The 19884-nt window shown below is 43.8% G+C and overlaps 1 protein-coding gene across 1 annotated transcript in view; it reads right to left on the reverse strand.

Annotated features, from left to right (window-relative positions):
- Nucleotides 1–19884, reverse strand: part of COMMD6 (COMM domain containing 6) — a 118905-nt gene that overhangs the window by 58113 nt on the left and 40908 nt on the right. Inside the window, exons 3-4 of the mRNA XM_078657432.1 lie at nucleotides 7780–7845; nucleotides 5097–5173 (exon numbers count right to left, since the gene is read on the reverse strand). Coding sequence (XP_078513558.1) covers nucleotides 5097–5173; nucleotides 7780–7845 — 143 coding nt within the window. The remainder of the gene's footprint in view (nucleotides 1–5096; nucleotides 5174–7779; nucleotides 7846–19884) is intronic.

The following is a 19884-nucleotide window of genomic DNA, read 5'->3' on the forward strand; positions in this document are numbered from 1 at the left end:
TTCTGGACAACCTGTAACCGTTGGAGCAGGTATTCTGGCAGGCCGAGATAAAGGACGTTGGAATAGTCAATTCTCGAGCCTATAATCGCCTGCACCGTGATCTTCCTATGTTCCTCCGATAGCAGGGGAAGGAACTTGCGTAGCATCCGGAGTAAACCGAAGCAGGTACCAGTGAGACCGATTACCTGTGAGCGTAGTGTGAGGCCATTGTCGATCTTGATCCCAAGGTTTTTAGCTACCTGGGACGAACATGCTGGTGGGAACATGTTCTCAGGCCACCACACTTTCCAGTCCGGATCCGTACTGCACCCGAAAAAGAGGACCTCGGATTTATCCGAGTTGCACTTGAGGCAACCCTGGATCCTACCTCCATCGAAGTCCGCACCCCTCTCACAGGTGAAGAGGAGCTGGGTGTCATCGGCGTAAGAAACGATCTGGGCCCCGAAAGACTCCGCCAGTGCCGCCAGAGGGGTCATGAAGATGTTAAATAAAGTTGGGCTCAGGACAGAGCCCTGAGGAACTCCGACACCCAATGGCAACATCTCGGCGGAGCAAGCCGAAGCCCAGACCGTTTGTCGACGGCCTGCCAGGAAAGATCGAAACCACTGGAGCACCGTCCCTTGGAGACCAATCTCAGAGAGTCTTGCAAGAAGACCCTCATGAGGGACGGTGTCGAAGGCCGCCGACAGATCTAACATCACCAGCATCGCTCTCCCGCCCGAATCCAGCACCTCCTTTATCGCCTCCGAGACTTCCAGGAGAGCCGTCTCGGTGCTAAGATTGGTGCGGAAACCCGACTGGGTGGGGTGCAGTAGGTCGTGGGACTCCAGGTAATCGGCAAGCACCTTATGGACATGCTTTTCAGTGACCTTCGCAAAAGCCGGCAGAAGCGATATAGGTCGATAATTCGCCAACACCTCCGCATCCAAGCCAGGCTTTTTTAGCAGGGGAATAATCATAGCCTGCTTCCAGGACTGGGGAACCACACCCTGTGCAAGAGAACAGTTCAACAGGGGGTTCACGAGTGGATTAATGACAGCTGCCATTCTAGCCAAAAATTTTGCGGGGCAGGCGTCCCGGGGGGAACCTGATTTAAGCCCGGCCATCAGGTCAAATGAAGCGGTCAGCGAGATAGGAGGGAAAGCTGCCAGGGCCACACCTGCGTTAGGTCGGGTAACAACGGCATTCTCCGCCCGACCTGGCATCTCAGGCTCCAGCACATGGAAGGAGTCCTGGATCCGCTGGATCTTGGAGGTGAAAAAGTCCGCAATCGCCCTGACCCAAGGCGCAGGGGGGGGGGGGGTCTGGGTTGGTGCTGCGCGAGATGTTGTAAACTCCCGCACAATGGCAAAAAGCTCCTTACAGGAATTGGAGGCCGCTTCAATTTTTCTCGCGAAATAGGCCTTCTTCTCCGCGAGGATGTTCCGATGATAAGCTTTCGCCATAGACCTGTAGGCGAGTTTCGCCATTGCGTCGTATTTCACGTGCCATGCTCTTTCCGCCACCTTGCATTGCCGCCGTGAAGCCGCTAATGCTTCCGTAAACCAAGGGGCAGATGCGCCTTTTCCAGGTTTGTGGAGGGGTCTCAGGGGAGCAAGATCATTAAGTCTCTCTGAGAGCCAGACCTGCAATCGCTCCACATCCTCCTCTAAGTTCCCAGTTAACACACAGGGATGGTCTGCACAAGCCTGCGCCAGCAATTCCGGAGTAATCTGGTGGAGTGCCCTAAATCCCACGGAAGTCTGCCGGGGGGCACCGGGAGGCTTCCTAATTTCCGGGAAATAAAATTTCACCAACCTATGGTCAGACCAGAGCACCTGGATAGGAGCCAGCATCTCTATAGGGGATGTAGAGAAGGTCAAGTCAAGGGTATGTCCCTTCTCATGGGTCGGTCCAACATAATAGGGAACCAGTCCCAGCGGGGCTGTGACCTCCAGCAGTTTAATTGCATCGGCATCCGTGTCCACGTCCATATGGACGTTAAAATCCCCGGCGACAATACAATGCTCTGCCGTGAGTAACACAGAGGAAGTCACCGACTGGAACTCTTCAAAAAAAGAGCCCAAGGGCCCTGGCGGCCGATAGACTAGAAGACCCTTCATCGATTGATGTGGTGAAAGGGCAATAGCAAAGGCAAGGGATTCACAATCCTTGATCGCGTCCGAGGGGATGATGGTGCAGGTGGCTGACTTCTTTACTATTAGTGCAACCCCCCCTCCACGCCCCTTCAGCCTGTCCTGCCTGAAGATGTTATACTCGGGCGGGAGAGCAGTAGCGATATCAGGGTTGGACGCCTCGCCGAGCCACGTCTCGGTGAGCATCAGAAACAGGGGTTTTTCTGACTCCAGCAGATCGAATATGTCCAGAGCATGGCGGCCCAGAGATCTAGTGTTGAGCATCAGGCCCAAATATTTAGCGCTAATCGCCACCTTCTGCGGAGCCCCGCCAAGATGTTTATGCGGGCGCCAGCCACACTCAGGGCAGCAATGCTTGCCCTTGTGGCGGGCAGGAAACACCCTACGGCAGGAGCCATTAATGTGTTGCCAAGAACGCAGTTCCGAACCCGAGTAATGAAGCATGATGCACCCGTACACAGCTACATATGCGAAAAAAAATCGCCCAGACCAGCCCGCCGCCTCGTACGCCTCCGGGACGCTGACGGGCGCAGACGGGCAGACTCTGGCTCGACTCCGGCGCGAGTCAGGCGCCACCGCTGCGCGTCACCGCTGCGCGCCAAAGGCGAGCTTTAAATACAGCCTCACCTGTATTCCAACCGGAGACTAGAGCGCTGCTTGAAGTGGCGCGCTGAGAGCCTCCACCCCCAAGATGGCGGCCAAGCGTCGCCGGTATGGGAGGAGAGCCACGAGGGGACTCCGCTCTACAAGCGGTGAAAGGGCACAATTTAAAATGCAAGTCTGCGGGCAGTAAACACAGGTAAAAAAACAACAAATTACTATAAAAGCCACAGAAGCGCAGATGCGACTCAAAGATACAAATTCAAAAGTAGCGCTGCACGCATGTAGTGCAGGAGTCAGGGAGCGCGATAAAATGTGTAGTTGACAATCCAAAGGACGAGCTGCACTACAGGCTCGCCCTAAATACAGCCTCACCTGTACTCCAACCGGAGACTAGAGCGCTGCTTGAAGTGGCGCGCTGAGAGCCTCCACCCCCAAGATGGCGGCCAAGCGTCGCCGGTATGGGAGGAGAGCCACGAGGGGACTCCGCTCTACAAGCGGTGAAAGGGCACAATTTAAAATGCAAGTCTGCGGGCAGTGAACACAGGTAAAAAAACAACAAATTACTATAAAAGCCACAGAAGCGCAGATGCGACTCAAAGATTCAAATTCAAAAGTAGCGCTGCACGCATGTAGTGCAGGAGTCAGGGAGCGCGATAAAATGTGTAGTTGACAATCCATATCACAAGGCCTTCTTGTTGCGAAAAGCTTCTTTTTGGTTCCAGGATCCTGACTCCCCCTGTCCTTTGTGTACTATAGTTGAGCGCCTTTTCCTTTCCCCATTTTCCTTTGCTGAGTATATCTCTTTTTCACGTAAGCCTTCCTCGATCCCCACTCCTATTCATAAATTTACTGTCAAGCTCCTTCTTTCTTCCAATCCTCCTCCCCCTGCGACTATTGCTGACTTTCTCTCATCTACCATTTGACATAACAAATATCTTTTAATTCATAATAGACCCTTTTACTGGCAATCCTGGAGGACCAGGGGATTGCTCTGGACTTCGCAGTTGTTCTCACACTCTCACTTTTTACCTTTTCACACTCTTTGTTCCTCCTTTAATCTACCCTCTTCCTTTGCTCCTAAATACCTTCTCCTTAAGTCAGCGGTCATGGAGATCTACACACGACTCCTCCAGACATCCCCTCCTTCCGATCCTACCCTTCGCCTCCATTCTCTCCTGCACACTACTCCTAAGGCATCCATTATCTACAAGCATCTTCATGCTCATGCCTCTACTAGACCTAAGTCCAAAGTGGAGGTGCAGTGGGAACAGGATCTTGCTATATCTTGGCCTATATCACTATGGGACAGAATATGGACAAAGATTCGGAAAGCATCTAGAGCAGCGTCCTTGACACAGTCCTTATTTTTTATTTACAACAGATTGCTTCATACTCCCTCTACCCTTAATAGGCGGTTCTCTACTGTCCCAGACACGTGTTGGTCATGTTCCTTACCTCACGCTACTCTGTTTCACATGTTATTTCTTTGCAAGCATGTTCATGATATTTGGTTGCAGGTTTGGGCTCAAATTAATGTCATTTTCCATACATGTATCCCCTTGTCCCATGCTCATCTTTTTTTGGGGAGCCTCTCTCCCTGTTGGGGGGAGACTGATCTACATGTTCGCATCGTTGATTTGCTTTTAGCTGTTGCTTTCCAACAGATTACTATTAATTGGAAGACTTCTTCTGACATTTCTTTTAAAGCATGGTGGTATAATGTTTGCCATAATCATAGACTTGAAACTGCTTTTGTTTTTCCTGCCCAATTGGCAACCAAACGTGCAGACTTGTGGCTTCCTGTTACAATGTATTTAGATAACTGTGTTACTCGTTCTTTTTGCCTACCACCTGCTCAGCAGGAAGTCTCCAAACCCCCTTGATATCCTTTTCATTTCCTTTATCTTTTATGCATGATTATTTGCTTTGTACTCATTTGCATTCGCTTCTAATGTATACATATTGTACCCTTTATTTTTACTCCTCTTACCCATGATCAGTTTTTATGCGACTTCTTTTCTTGTAACTTTATCATGATTCTTCTTTTTGTGTTCTCCCATTCCCCCCCCCCTTCTTCTCCCTCATTTCTCTTGTTTTACTATGTATTGATACCATATTTTATGATTAATAAAATTCTTATTGAACTTAAAAAAGATTCAGGATACGATTGCTGACTGAACAGAACTTTTTTATTGCACCTAATGAAATAGATAGCTCGTATTTTTAGCAAAATATGCAATTTTTGTTTCTCAATTCTCCCCTTTCTCTTTTAATGCACATCATGATTTATAACTCTATCTACTCACCGGTAATTTATAAATACTGTTTAGAAGAAAAACGGCATATTGGCTTTCATACCTGAATAGATAATGCACAGCATGAACTACTTTCCCCAGATCTCCCACAGTAATTTCCAGGCCTGCTGTTTGAAACCTCTGGTAACAAATTTGTAGGGAGAAACAAAAGGTTAATTAACAAGACTTTATAGCAAAACAATATAAAATGCAACTTAAATTGTGCTCTGATTTCGTCACGTTTTAGAGCTACATAGTTTATGTATTAGTTAAAAGTATATACACAGGACCATTCACCGTAAAAGGTTCTTCAGCGCTTTTACTACACCATGTAATGTTGCAAGAGGTAATACATTAATAGTATTGTCTATGTTTCTTAAAAGTGGCTGGCAAGGCTGTTACTGCTGCCACTTGTAGCACACCTCCCAACATTGGAAGATTGAAATTATGGATAATCTATGCCAGAAAGAGGAACAGATGTAATCTCCCAATTGAAAGGCACTGCACAGGATGGACTAAAAGAGCAAACAAAATGGAATACAGAGTAGATAAACGTATTTGTTTTGGCTTTTGTAGAGTGAAAAGATTTTCTGAAGCTTAAATAGGATACACTCAACGTTAGCAGTGCAAGCTTCCACCACTCACAGAATAGGTACAAGGAGCAGGTAGGAAAGGAGGCACAGGAGGCACATGGGAACAGAAGGGACGCTCTGGCAAGGAGGTGAAGAGGACACAAGTGTCAGCAGCATTGTGGGCATGGCAGAGCAGGGCACGAGGGACATGAATGTTGGTACAAGGCGTTGTGTGGGCAGGGAGGCTAGTGTAGCCGAATGGTTGAAGAAAATGGAGCTGTAGGCGTGGGTGGTGGGAATGTTGACCGTGAAGGACCTGAATTCTGCACTACTGCTCCCTGTGTCCTGCTCCTTTGGGACACCAACATGTAGCCGGTGGCTGATTCCCTAGTAGACATGAGCCCACGAGCAACATTCCCAAGTGACAATTTGGGTTTTCAAGTGCATATTGAATCACTGTTTGGGTGTCCATTGCAAATAGCAGTTCACTATAGGATGTATTCATGTTTTGCGACTGAAATCCAGTCACAAAATATTAATATTTTAGAGACTACATAAAGGTAGTGGCAACCTATTCGCAAAGTGATGGGCTAAAGCCCCTTGTGAATGTTGACAAAGCATTTCTTTAGGAGTAGACACTGGTCCCACGGACCACTGCTTAGTCCTACAAAAAGGTTGTAAAAGTTTTTTTTAAAATACATTATAAAAAAGAAGATTGCTTTATTTAAAAGCAATCACAGACATAGTGGGTCTGCTGATGCCAGTGGGCAACCATCCCTGTGATGACAGCAAAGCATAATGGGTTACTATTTGCACCACCTCATTATGAGCACATTAATCAACTTAAACCCACTGTGATTCACTTTTTGTGACCCAACCCCATAAGTACATAGCACATTAGCACTGTTTTTTGAAGGTATGCAGGCGTTCAAGGCCCACAACTATCTGTACAGATACTTGGCGAGAGAAGCTTTTTCTCAGAGTAAAACAATGTGATAAACAATAGCAGCAATCGCATTTATTTCATTAGCCCACATGATAAGTCATTTTTATTATGCTAGATATTGTAATATCAACCTAATTTATTGTTGCAGTGTTCAATGTGCATTAATATTTAAGTTGTTTTCACATAGTAGTAGGGCAATTAGCTGTTTTTCTGTAAAAAACGTACTTTTTAAATGCTGCACTCCAGTCATTTGTTTAAATACAATGCACTACGTAGGGATGTAGCTGCTCTCTACAGCATCCATGTTATCAGGGGACATCAATGCAGCTGTGACTGAGAATGCATAACTTGCCACTAGTTAATTTTCCAACATAATATATTTCATGTTAAGAGCTTCCCAAAAGCACACTGACAAAAACACTGTACCTCTATGGTAAATTTGGTTGCCTAAAAACATATTGCCATGTACACTTTGAGTTGCAACTCGCATAGAGCAGCGTAGTGGGCACAGTGACACACAAGAGATTTGGGAGCAGATGAGCCAGAGAAAAATGCACGCTCACAGTGGTGTGTAGACAGATTGGGTTTATTCAAACGCCAAAACGAGTATGGTACTATTTTGGTGCATTGGATGTAATTTATTCTTAATACGTCCTATCAGTCTACACACTACCGCAATTGCACATTTTTCTCGGGCTCATATATGCCTGGAGCCATGCTGTTCATATGTACAGGATGCCTCCCCAGTATGTTCCATAAAATGCAGTCAAAAAGAAAACAATGGATTAAACCCAGATCTCTGACTGGGGTGAATGTTCGATTTGTTCAGCATTCCATCCATTATTTGTTCTTTTTGCTTTTGTTCCTAGAGTGGGAAGGGTATGACCAGACATGCTCATAGTGCCATTGGAGTCAAGCTAGCCTGGCTGATGAGGGGAGACACCCAGAAACCGGTCCCTGGATGCTTGTTTCCAGCTATACTGTTCTCAAGGGGAGCAGGGTCAAGACTGATTTGCATATGGCTGGGTCCAAACTGGAATGGCATGGTGAGCAAAAAATCGATGGATTTAGGCCCAGATCTATGTACTGGAGGTGAATGCTTGAGATTGTCCAGCATTCAGTCCATCAATTGTTTTTTTTGCATATATTTTAAAGTTGGCACATGCGTGAAGAAATAATGGGCTGGCCCTCTGTGTTGTTGCTTATCAGCAATGTATGTTGAAACTGACCTGGCATAGTTGGGCGACATCAACACCTGGGATGTGACGCTGGAGATGTTGAATAACTTGACTGCACTGAAAAACAAACAGAAAAACCTTACTTTTGGCCAAGCTGATAGAAGAGACTAGGCTTAGCAGTTAATGCCTACGCGTATAAATTATTTTCACAGTTTCTAAGCAAAGAAAAAATAAACTTGGCATAAAATAACCAACACAATTTCGCTGAATAAAGAACAAAATGGCAGGCAATACTGAAGGGCATTTTGTGTTTGACTTTTTTAAACAAAAATGTAATGCAATTGGCGGCTCATTTAACTCAGGAAAATGAAGTTCACATTGAGAATCCTCTTGGCGTGGGAAGACATTAGCCACTATGCAACATCAATAAGCTACCCAGAAGACGAATGATCTCAAGGACATGATGGCTTCCACTGCATTGATCATCCTCATTTCCTTGAGTCAGTCTTACTATTTCAACATCCAGAGTGAGGAGCCCTCTCCTCTCAAGCAAAGAAACTTATTTTCAGTGCAATTCTATCTGTGCATTTCTCATGTTGGGTATCGCCAAAGGTTTTATGACTTGTCTCATCTTTCAAACTTCATGAAAAGAAAATTATGCAGTCTGTAAATTACAGTGTGCTACCACACCATGCTTTATTTACCAATATATTTATAATGTGCTCATAAATTCAAAACTAGCTACATACTACAACCGTAAATGTCAATTCATGGTCGATCCAAATACCCAGACTCTTTAACTGGGTTTTGGGCGTGGGTAAAGGACCCATGGAAGTAGGCCATCTTTCCGTCAGATCGTAAGGAGACTGATTGCCCAGGATCATAATTTCAGTCTTTTCCCCGTTCAATTTTAGGAAAGAGTCACTCATCCATCTTGCGATTTCCTCCAAGCAGAGGTAAAGACAGAAAGGGGAACTTTCCGCTTTGTTGAGCCCAATCACCAATTGCGTATCATCCTCATAGGTAACTATATGGACTCCAAAGGGTAGAGCTGCCTCAGCTAGGGTACAGCTGTAAGCATTAAACAAGGTGGGACTTAAAGAGGATCCCTGCGGCACTCCACAGCGAAGGGATGTTCGTTTGGAAATGGCTTGATTATCAAATACCTGAAAAGATCTGTTATTCAAAAAGGAAATTAACCAATCAAGAGCTGTTCCAGAGATACCTAAGTTGCTAAGCCTATGAATTAAGATCTGATGATTTACAGTATCAAAGGCCGCGCTGAGGTCAAGGAGAAGTACCACTGCGGTACCGCCAGCATCTACTATCTTTCTTGACTCTTCCACTACTGAAAGTAGGGCCGTCTCTGTTCCCTGTTGTGGTCGGAAACCAGTCTGAGTCACGTGGAGAAGATTATTAGTCTCCAGATAAGATGATAAAACTTGATTTCTCAGTGATTTTACTAATTCCGGGCAGCAGCAAAATGGGTCGGTAGTTTCCCAAGTCTAATGGATCAAGGCTTGGTTTCTTTAACAAAGCCTTTACCATAGCTTCCTTCCACATGGGGGGCACTACCCCCGAAGAGAGTGAGGTATTAATGAGGTTTAATATCACCGGGAGGGCCACACCTGCTACCAACTTTAGTTTCCCTAAAGGGGCAGGATCATTGGGTGAACCACTTTTCACTTTAGATAGAAAGCTTTCTAGGACAGACATCTCCATTGTCGGGATTTTATCCAGGGAGACCAAGATACCAGGGGCTGGAGGGGCTAAGAAATCCATTTTAGCGCCCGGAAATGACGAATAAATCATTTCAATTTTATTGGAGAAAAACTACGCTAACTTATCACATTGAGCTCCTGGGGTGTTTGGTGCGACTGGAGGGAGAGGAACTTTGGAGAGAGTTTTAACTATACTGAAAATCTCACGGGGGAGTTGGAAGCAGCTAACGTTTTATTTTCGTAATATTCTGCCTGTGCAGCTCTAATTTCAGCTTTGTAATGGTGGATACTTTCTCTGTATAATTTTTTCTTGTCTGGAGAGAAACTTCTCCAAGCTCTCTCAAGTTTTTTACAATTTTGTTTCAGACCCCGTAGTGAGGTGGAATACCATGGTTTGTGGGTGGCACCCTTTTTATTTCTAATATTTTTACTGGGACAAGAGAGTCTAGGGAATTCTGCACCCAATTATTAAAATAATCATTGGCTACATCCACATCTGACGAGGACTCTGGTATAGTTTCCTCTAATATTGCTGTCCATTGTTCAACTGAAAGTTTAGACCAGGGACGATTTTTAGAGTAGGTTGAATGAGTACAGGAGGCTGATTGGGGTGGTGACCAAATAAGAGGAATGAGAAAGTAGTCCGACCATGGAACAGGGATAGGTTTTCCTCCAGATAGATCCTTTAGATTCGAAAAGACAGGATAACCGTACCACTCTTTTGCTAATTGGTCATAGCTCATTTGTGACACTTGGTCTTTGTGTGATGCTTTGATTTTTCAGAATCCCTAAGAGTTTAGAAAGGCAGCAGAGGAATGGTGCACACTGAGGGGGGACACCAATATATGAAGGGAACCCTGATCAGACAATCTATAATTAACCTTAGAAGTATGGCATTGCTCCTGCCTCAATGAATATGGCTATCATAGTGGTTCGGGCAGGAATTTGTGTCATCTTTTTAACGTCCTGGAGCAGCCACAGATCCTAAAGAGCGCATAGCTGAGGCATCCCTTCATGCTAAACATGTCTTTGACTCTGGAGGTGGGAGTCTATGTTTCAGACAATGAAATCCATACTTATTGGTCCTTGGTTTATCAGTAGGGTTGAACTGATGTACAACAAGCCTGTGGTGCATATTACAACTTGGCTGAAAAGTTTTGATTCCTTCTAGTTCAATAGAAGGAATAACCAGGGTTTTCTCTTTGCCTAGGTTGTGAAATACCTTGTTTCTAAACTCAGAAGCAGATTGCAATGGCTGTGTGTTATGTTGTCTGTAAGACCACATTGTGCATCTCTCTCTATGACAGGCGTGTCAAATGCAGGTCAAGGAGCATTGGATAGCAGGTTAAATAAAATATATTTATAGATTATAAATCTGAATGGATCGCATTTAAATAGTGATTGATTTCACTATCTGTTCGACAACCTTTCTTTAGGAAGATGGCCACATTTGATGTCCCTGGAAGTCCCATCACGTTAAAATAATTGAGATTGTGATCCGATGTCTGGCCTTCAAATTAAAAGACTAATCTGGGCTGTTTCCAGTAGGAGCAATGCCAAATCTTGGTAAAGAACTGCATCAATTACAGCTAAAATAGCAACACACAATATTTTAATATTTGGGCATTAGTGATGCACATCACCACAACATATAATTTCAACTCAATCTGGGTAGAGTACAGATGACCTCACATGGCTCAATAGCTCTGGACTGTATTGCCTTTACGAGTAATTGAGAGGCTTTTACTATGTAAAATTGCATTGTTGCCTACGTTTCTGTATATACATCTCCAAGCCTTTCCGTATACTTGGGTTAATTCTAATTTAAAATGTAGGCCCCTTCAAATAAGCCTGTTATCGGGAATGGGTGCATCTAAAGTACAACTTCAGATCCCTAAAATGCCCCACAGAAAGGGTAGACTTCGATTACAGATTATGTTGCTCTACAATAAACTGCTGAGGAGTAATCGGAGGCAAAAAGAAAACGATTCAGAATCTGATCTGTTGGCATAAGCAGTGTTCCAAATGACAGTGAGGGACATTCTCCTAAAGGGACAGGCAGTAATGAGGATTTGTGCTACTGGGCAAAGCCAGTCTAAAGTTGTGGAAGGGTTTATATTACTATTTCTCCTACAGTTCTTATTTGTGTTCCAATGTAAAACTATGGGAGGAGTGAGGGAGGCAAGAGAGTATGCACCAGTAGCTGGAGAAATCAATGTATTGGTTTGGAAGGCTAAGGGGTATCACACCATTGGTCACAGAGAGGGTGAAGTCTGTGTGTTTGCAAAGAGACCAATAGATAGATCATTCTATACTGATGTATTAATTACAATCATTACAGTGGTGCCAAAGATTCTTCAGAGATTAATGTATACAACTCATATGTTAATAAGTACATATATACAGTTAAAAAAGCTGTTCTTAGAAAAGAAAACCGCCCCCCAGACGGGCAAGTGTCGTTAAAGTGCTGCATACCTCCAAGTTCTGCTGTTTCTAAAGGACAGTTTGTTAAATGCCGAAGGTACAAGTTTGGCCTCTAATAAGAAGCCCGTCTCTTAAGAGCCAGGTAAAGTGAAAACTATTTTGCAGCATGTCAACATGGTTCGCCTGTAATGGCAGTGCTATCTGTCCTTCAACAGGGACAGAGTCAACTGCAGAGCTGCTAAAGTGTCTTTAAGGAATTTCAGAAACTGGGCAGCTAGCTGAGTTGATTCGCCGTTTAAGCTTTGTTGTACAGCGTCCTGACAAGCCCTGGTATTTATTATTCGCAATATTGAGTGCAGCCACAACTTTCTTAACAGGGGTAGCTTTTCACAAATGCAGAGGATGTGGGACAAGGATTCATTACCCCTTGAACAAAGTCTGCCCTGCCTGTTGTAGTCTTCAAGATTCCTCCGGCCATACCAGTATGCTTTAAAGGGGATTAAACCAAATCTTAGCTTCATCAGCTGCTTTTATATTTCTTTGGCAACTGGTTGAGAAAGATAGATTGAGGGAATGCCTGATTCATACAGCATTACTGCCGAAATGTTTTGCACATTTTCCTTCCATGCCTGCACGTCCTGCTGCCTAGTTATTGGTTTTGCTTGTTCTGTCAACAGCTTCAATACTAGGGCCACGGCAAGCATTTTATTCGTTTGATAGGTTCCAAATCCCCTTGCCTTTCACTGCGGCGTACTTTCGGTCAGCGAATTCTTAGGGCCAAGACTTCACATGTTAGCATTGAATGGCCACTTGCCAGAGTTGGAACAACTTCAAACTTACTTATATACTGGAAGTGGGATAAAGACACCAAGATGTAAACCAGTGTAGCCACCCCGAAACACGAAAAGTGGGTGTCAGCAGCCAGAGTCTTTATTTCAATCCTAACATTTAGTATATGTTGGCATTTTATTTAAAGTGTGCGCGTATCAAGAGAGAGGACTAGAAAGCTAGTCCGAGTCCCCGTAGTTTATATGTGTTATCAAAAGAGACTAGCTTAAATATGACCAATATTGTTAGGACTCTGATTAGATTTGTCATGGGCACCTCGTTGGTGAGTTCATGAAGCCCTCACCCACCAACCTGGTTGGTGGCATGCTTCATCATCGGGCCCACCTAGTGACACCTAATGTGTCCCGGGTGTGCTGCGACGCCGGATTACAGCGGAGCTGGTATTTTACTGAGAGTGCAGTGTGAGGTGTAAAGTGAAGTGTGAGTTAAAACGGCTTGGCGAGGGTCCCAGTACCCGAGGGTCAATTAAATTTTAATAACTGGGCCCCTGTCAGCGGTTAAAATAAGGCTTGGGGATGTTTAAGGTAGGCGAGTTACTACCTCCTACATCCATCAGTTGGTCGACATGTTTCAGCCAGTGCCTTAAACTAAATCTGGCTTTCCTCAGGACCTTTTTAAAATAGAGTGTAGTGCAGGATAAAAAGGAGTGTAATCCAGGCTATGTGTTACACTCACTAAGGTGTTTCTCTAAGTGTGAGAGGGGATTCCCTTCTCATATATGCGCTTAGATTTTGCAGCCAATGCTTCCAGGAGTACGAGGACGGTGCAACAGGTACAAGGCAGGCTCTGACCAGAAAAGCTGGTCAACCTCTTACCGCTTCACTCCTGGAAGCATTGGCTGGAAAATCTTAGCGCATATATGAGAAGGGAATCCCCTCTCACACTTAGAGAAACACCTTAGTGAGTGTAACACATAGCCTGGATTACACTCCTTTTTATCCTGCACTATACTCTATTTTAAAAAGGTCCTGAGGAAAGCCAGATTTAGTTTAAGGCACTGGCTGAAACATGTCGACCAACTGATGGATGTAGGAGGTAGTAACTCGCCTCCCTTAAACATCCCCAAGCCTTATTTTAACCGCTGACGGGGGCCCAGTTATTAAAATGTAATTTACCCTCGGGTACTGGGACCCTCGCAAAGCCGTTTTAACTCACACTTCACTTTACACCTCACACTGCATTCTCAGTAAAATACCAGCTCCGCTGTAATCAGGCGTCGCAGCACACCCGGGACACATTAGGTGTCACTGGGTGGGCCTGATGATGAAGCATGCCACCAACCAGGTTGGTGGGTGAGGGCTTCATGAACTCACCAACGAGGTGCCCATGACAAATCTAATCAGAGTCCTAACAATATTGGTCATATTTAAGCTAGTCTCTTTTGATAACACATTTTATTTAAAGTGTCATCTAGGGGAAACAACCATTACGACGCGGTCAGAACACCGCAGTACCATTACAACGCAGATTTTAGAACACCAGTCGTTACCACGACTCGCGCTGGAGGGAGCTCTAGACTAAGGAATAGTGTGATTTACTATACCAACACCTTCCCTACTGTACCTAGGCTGGATTTGGAATAGTAAATCATACTATTCCTAAGTCCAGCACCCTACAGCGCAAGTCGTGGTAACGGCTTGCGTTGTAAAAGCTGCGTTGTGATGGTACTGCGGTGTTATGTACCGCGTTGTACCATCATACATCCGTCATCTAGTGCTGTTCCCGGTTTATTGGATCAACGGTATAGCCCAGATTTTACTTCAAGGTCCTGGAGCGTGTCGTTTAGCCCTGCGCACATTAGGTTGGCGTTAAAGTCTTTCATTATTACCCACATTGCTTCTGGATGAGATAGTTTTAGTTCTGTTAATGTTGGGAGGAGTGATGCAAATGTTAACTCCCTTCTGCCCATAGTTGGATAAAGGTAAATACTCCCTATAATGGGTGACAGGATAGTACTGGGATTTGGTTTATTAACTTGGGTTACAAAAAGGATGATAAAGTATCCCTCCTCCTTGGCAGCTACTGTTGTCATTATAACCAGCTAATTTTTCACATAGATCGAAACTCCACCTGAAGCATGCCTCCCTACCTGCGAGTCAATTGCCAGGGATAAGCTGTGAAGTCATGCCAGAGGGGTGACTGAAGGACCCTAGTTTATTGTAATGAAATGATGTCAGCAAGCCTCAGTTGACCTATTGCCTCTTTCTTTCTTTCAGATTCAATTAGGCCACTTATATTCCATGAGCTTATTCTTAGAGTGGTCAACATGGCAGATATTTAATGCTCTAGGTGACCATGATTGCCATTCCCTTGAGTGGCTTATCTTTATTATTAGAGCACCTTCTGAGATTTCAGGAAGTCTCCTAGCATTTTTGGTGCCCTTTAGTACTTATTCCTGTGTTTTCTTTGGTCTGTGTTGTGCTTCCAATCAGTAGCCCGATTACTCGCCAATAATTGGCAACATAGGTAAGAACATTACCAGATATTTGATCACTGCTTGACTTGTCACTTATATTCCCCATTGTTTAGGCAAGTTCCGGGTTTAGGGGTTCCTTATGCTATGAATAAATCTATCTTTTATAAATCTTGGATGGACATCCATTCTTAGATTTGGCGACAGGAGATGGGATGGCATTAAGGATCTCAAAATCATCATTTTAAACAAGATTTCCTTCATTTCAAGAAAAGAAACAGAAGTTTCTTCCCTGGATAAGGTACTGTTTCCTGCTTTAAGTGGAACACTCCAACCCGCTACACTTCATTTCATTTTTTTTTCAACATTGACTGCTCTTGCCTGCTTTGGATTATTTATCATCAAATAGGCAAGATATTTTTTTGATTTTTTTTACTTTTATTGAACCAAATTGGCCTTGCAAATCATTGCGTTGTGTCCCGTGCCTCGTTATGATTCATAGTAAGTCATAAAATTTTTGGTTTTTAAAAAACGATCTTCGCCGCACACTCGCCCCAGGTACATCTTAATGGAAGGGGTTGGGAGTTAATCTCGGTGCGGGATCATTGTTAGCTCTTTACTGTTGTTGGGCAAGGATTTCACCGCACACTCGCCCCCTTTCATCTTTTCTGAAGTTGGGGTTGGGAGTTGGTCTCGGTGCGAGCATTTTTTTGTTTTGGGGCACACGCGGCGTTTGCTATGAGAAAGTTATTTTTCTTTGAAACTATCTCCATTCCAAGAACCCTACCTTCCTGGAATTCTACAGTAGAGTCCGTGACATCGTCATACTGTCTTCCTCCTTGGTCGCGTCCTGCATCATTCCAGAGCAGCTCCGACGTCTATTATTATTTATTTTATTTATTTTTAGAGTTTTATATAGCGCGAACTTGAACCGATTAGGTTATCAGAGCGCTTTACATAGCACCAGTTCCGTTACATGTTATCAAAGCACTTTACATAGAATCAGTTACGTTACATAAGGAACACATTTCTTTTTGTTCTAGTGAATAGGGTTCTCTTCACACGGGGGAAGGGATACACCTGGCTATACTTAGGATTACATGTGTTATAAAACAGGTACAACAGAAAAAAATTGCAAATGTACAAGAGATAGTCACACAAGGAGAAGGTGCAAAAGGATAAACTCTAGGCATATACTAGTGATATCTCTATCTACTTAGGGAGGGGATACACATGGATATACTCTAAGAGTCACATAGGAATGTTAGAGAGCAAAGCGGACTCCTGCATAAACTAGTGATCAGAGTTATCTCTATATATATAGGGAAGGGGTAAAACTGGATATACTCTAAAAATCACATAGGAATGGAAAAGAACAAAGCGGACTACTGCATGTTCAAGTGATTAGAGTTATCTCTATATACATAGGGAAGGGATACACATGGATATACTCTAACAGTCTCATAGGCGACTAGTCGTTAGAGTTATCTCTATATACATAGTGAAGGGATACACATGGATATACTCTAAAAGTCACATTGAGACTAGACATTAGAGTTATCTCTATATACATAGGAAGGGATATGACCGGAAATACTCTAATGGTCACATAGGAGTGGAAGAAAATACAAAGGTCTACTGCATACACTAGTGATTAGAGTTATCTCTATATACATAGGGAGGGGATATGACTGAATAATCTCTAAATCACATAGGAATGGTATATGGTGCCAGGTCTAAAGCAAATACCATTAATTAGAGTTATTACAATAAGTCAAAGAGCAGAGTTCCATAAATGTGGATGCTGTCACAGCACAAAGGGAGGGTGGGAGGGATGCAAGGGTATGGAGAGAAGGGGAAGCACAAAAGGGAGGAAACATTTGAGGATCATCCACGGGGAAAAGGGTTAAGGCCGAGGGCATGGTAGGAGGGCTAGAGTCCAGAGAAACTGTCCGAAAACAGCAGCCAAGTGTCAGTCAGGACAGAACAAAAGTCAATACATCCAGGAGAGAAGGTGGGAGCCCAGGTGAGAGATGACGCTGGAGGCCAGCCGCAGGCACGTCGCCATCTAGGAGAGCTTGTAGTCATCCGGCACGGAGGGCGTCAGAGAGCGCAAGGTGGTGAAGGTGTTGTTGCGATCACGCGTTGGCCGTGAGGCGCTGCCACGGCAGCCGGTGGGTTGTGTGTGGATACAACCACCCTGGAAGATGTGTGGCCTCCGGGAGCCATGAGCAGCACATTCAGAGCACTGGAGCCATTGGTGCCATGCTGCAGGGGGGCGAGGGGGGAGTGATCCAGGAGATCCGACTCATGTTGCAGGACCACAGGGCAAAACGGAAGTGGCAGAGGCCCCCAAAGCGGCAGCCGGACGGGTGGCAGGCCAGACAGCCTGAGAGAGGGCCGCAGTATAGACAAGAGGCCGGGGGGAAGTTGGGGCGAGCCAGAGGTAGAGAGTCCCGCACCGGATTGCACTGAAATAGCATCACAATACTCGACCCAGGCCCGCCCAGTTTAAATTACAAATGCACTCAATCTCTCCGTCACAGGTGTAGGTGGATCAAGGTATCCGACTGGGAAAAGGTAGTGTAGCTAATCAATCAGCAGGCAAACAATCCCAGCATGGGCAGCAGGAGACACTCACCGCCATCGGGATCGACATAATCTTCTCAGGGCGCCCACACACATAATGACCAGCTGGAGGGGGGGCCGTTGCTCCGATAAGCAGGGGAAAGCAGCAAATCGAGTCCAATCATTGCTGCGGCGGTGGGTGAAAATCGCCTTCACAATCCAGTCTATTCATCACGTAACTTCGTCTTCTTCTTCTCCAGCGTATGACGCGTTACACAGGCATTCACGTGATGACGTCTGCTACGTGGCGACCATTTTAAGTTTCTGATTACCTGTATCCTAGCAACGCGATCAGCTATCTTTATCGTTTCTTCATTTTGTTGGGTTATGTGGATTTCAATGTGGATTTTCAAGGTAACAATACATATCCACATTTGATTGTTTACACCTGATGACAGTGACACTCTGCAAAAGATGTATGATTTGTTACTTTATGATGGGTTTTATGCTTTAATGGTACTTTAAATGTACAATTCTTTAAGACAAGTCACTGATTTCAATTTCAAATTTTATATTGTGCATTTTCAGTCCTGCTTTTTTAGAGCTTGCTAGGGGTCAGTATATATATATTTTTTCTTTAATATTTATTTTTCTTTTTACTTTGTGAAAGGCATTTCCTATTACAGTTTATTTAGAACTGTGACATTTTTAAGGTTATTTACTGTTTTTGCATTTAAGGTAACATGCAGAATGTAACTGCTCCACCATTTTTTTTTACTTCTCCTAGCGATCCACCCATAAGGGGGAAAAAATGGAAAAAAGTATTCAAAAGATACGCCAGAGTATTTGGTTCTTCCTTAAGCGCAGAGAGAAAAACTGCGTTATTGTTATACTGTTTAGGATCAGAAGGTCAGGAGGTGTTTGATCATCTTCCTGACCTTAATGATAATAGTCTAAATGAATATGAGACTTGCATTGCTCAATTAGATAAACACTATCTGCCTAAAGTTTCAACCATTTTAGAAAGATATCATTTTGGACGTAGGACCCAAGAGGAGGAGGAAACTATTGAAAACTACATAACCGCTCTCAGAAAATTAGCCTCCTCTTGCAAGTTTGGTGCTTCTATAGATGAAAGAATACGTGATCAATTCATGTTAGGCTGTAGTATAGAACGTGTTAGAGAGGAGTTATTGCAGAAAGACAAATCAAGTTTAGATGATGTCATCACTATTGCTAAAAGAATTGAGTATTCTATAAAATGTGTTGAAGTCATTAAGAAAAATGGTGAATATAAAGATAAAGGCACTGTACATGTTATTAAAACTCCTAACAAAGAAAATGTAAATCATAAGGATGTAACGAAAAGTGTAACTCATAGTGACTCTTCTAACAAATCCAGTGTTCCTCCCAAATTTAATGTTTCAAATGTGAAATGTTTTAGTTGTGGAAAGTTAGGTTACTTTGCCAACGACAGACAATGTCCTGGGTGGAAGTCTACTTGTTCTAAGTGTAAAAGAAAGGGACATTTTTCTGCTGTTTGCAAAGGGAGGTCTTACAGAGGCAAAGTTAATGAAGTTTTTTATGACCCTGAAGGTATTGATGGTGACTCTGAAGAGGTTGACTGTGGTCAAATACTTGTTCAAGCAATTCGTAGTGAGGAATCTAAGTCTTGTCCTTTTGATGAAATTCTTGTAGATGGCAAAGCTACTAGAGTTCTTTTTGACTCTGTGCTAAAATTACTATTGTGTCCAAAGAATTTTATTTGCAAAACTTAAAATACAAGGTAAAAATATACAAACCTGACATTAGACCATTTGCTTATGGCGGTGAGCCAATCAAACTTTTTGCCTATTTCCACGGTCTATTGATTACAAAAACAGATTGACAAATGCTAAGATTTACATATCACAAAAGGGTGATAGCATTTTAAGTTGGTTTAACCAAAGGGATCTTGGGGTCATGCTTGATCCGAATTCTTCACCTCCCATAATTTTGAAAGACAATTTTCAGTTTATCTCTGTTTCAACTATTCATCGATCTTCTGACGGTGAATTTACTGACATGCTTAAAGCAAAGTTTCCTCAGGTTTTTTCGGAAAAATTGGGTTGCTTAAAAGATTATATCCACCACATTCGTTTGCATGATCAGGCAAAGCCCTCTTGTTGTAAAGTTCGTAAT

The sequence above is a fragment of the Lissotriton helveticus genome, chromosome 8, assembly GCF_964261635.1.
Source record: "Lissotriton helveticus chromosome 8, aLisHel1.1, whole genome shotgun sequence".
Lineage (NCBI taxonomy): Eukaryota > Metazoa > Chordata > Amphibia > Caudata > Salamandridae > Lissotriton > Lissotriton helveticus.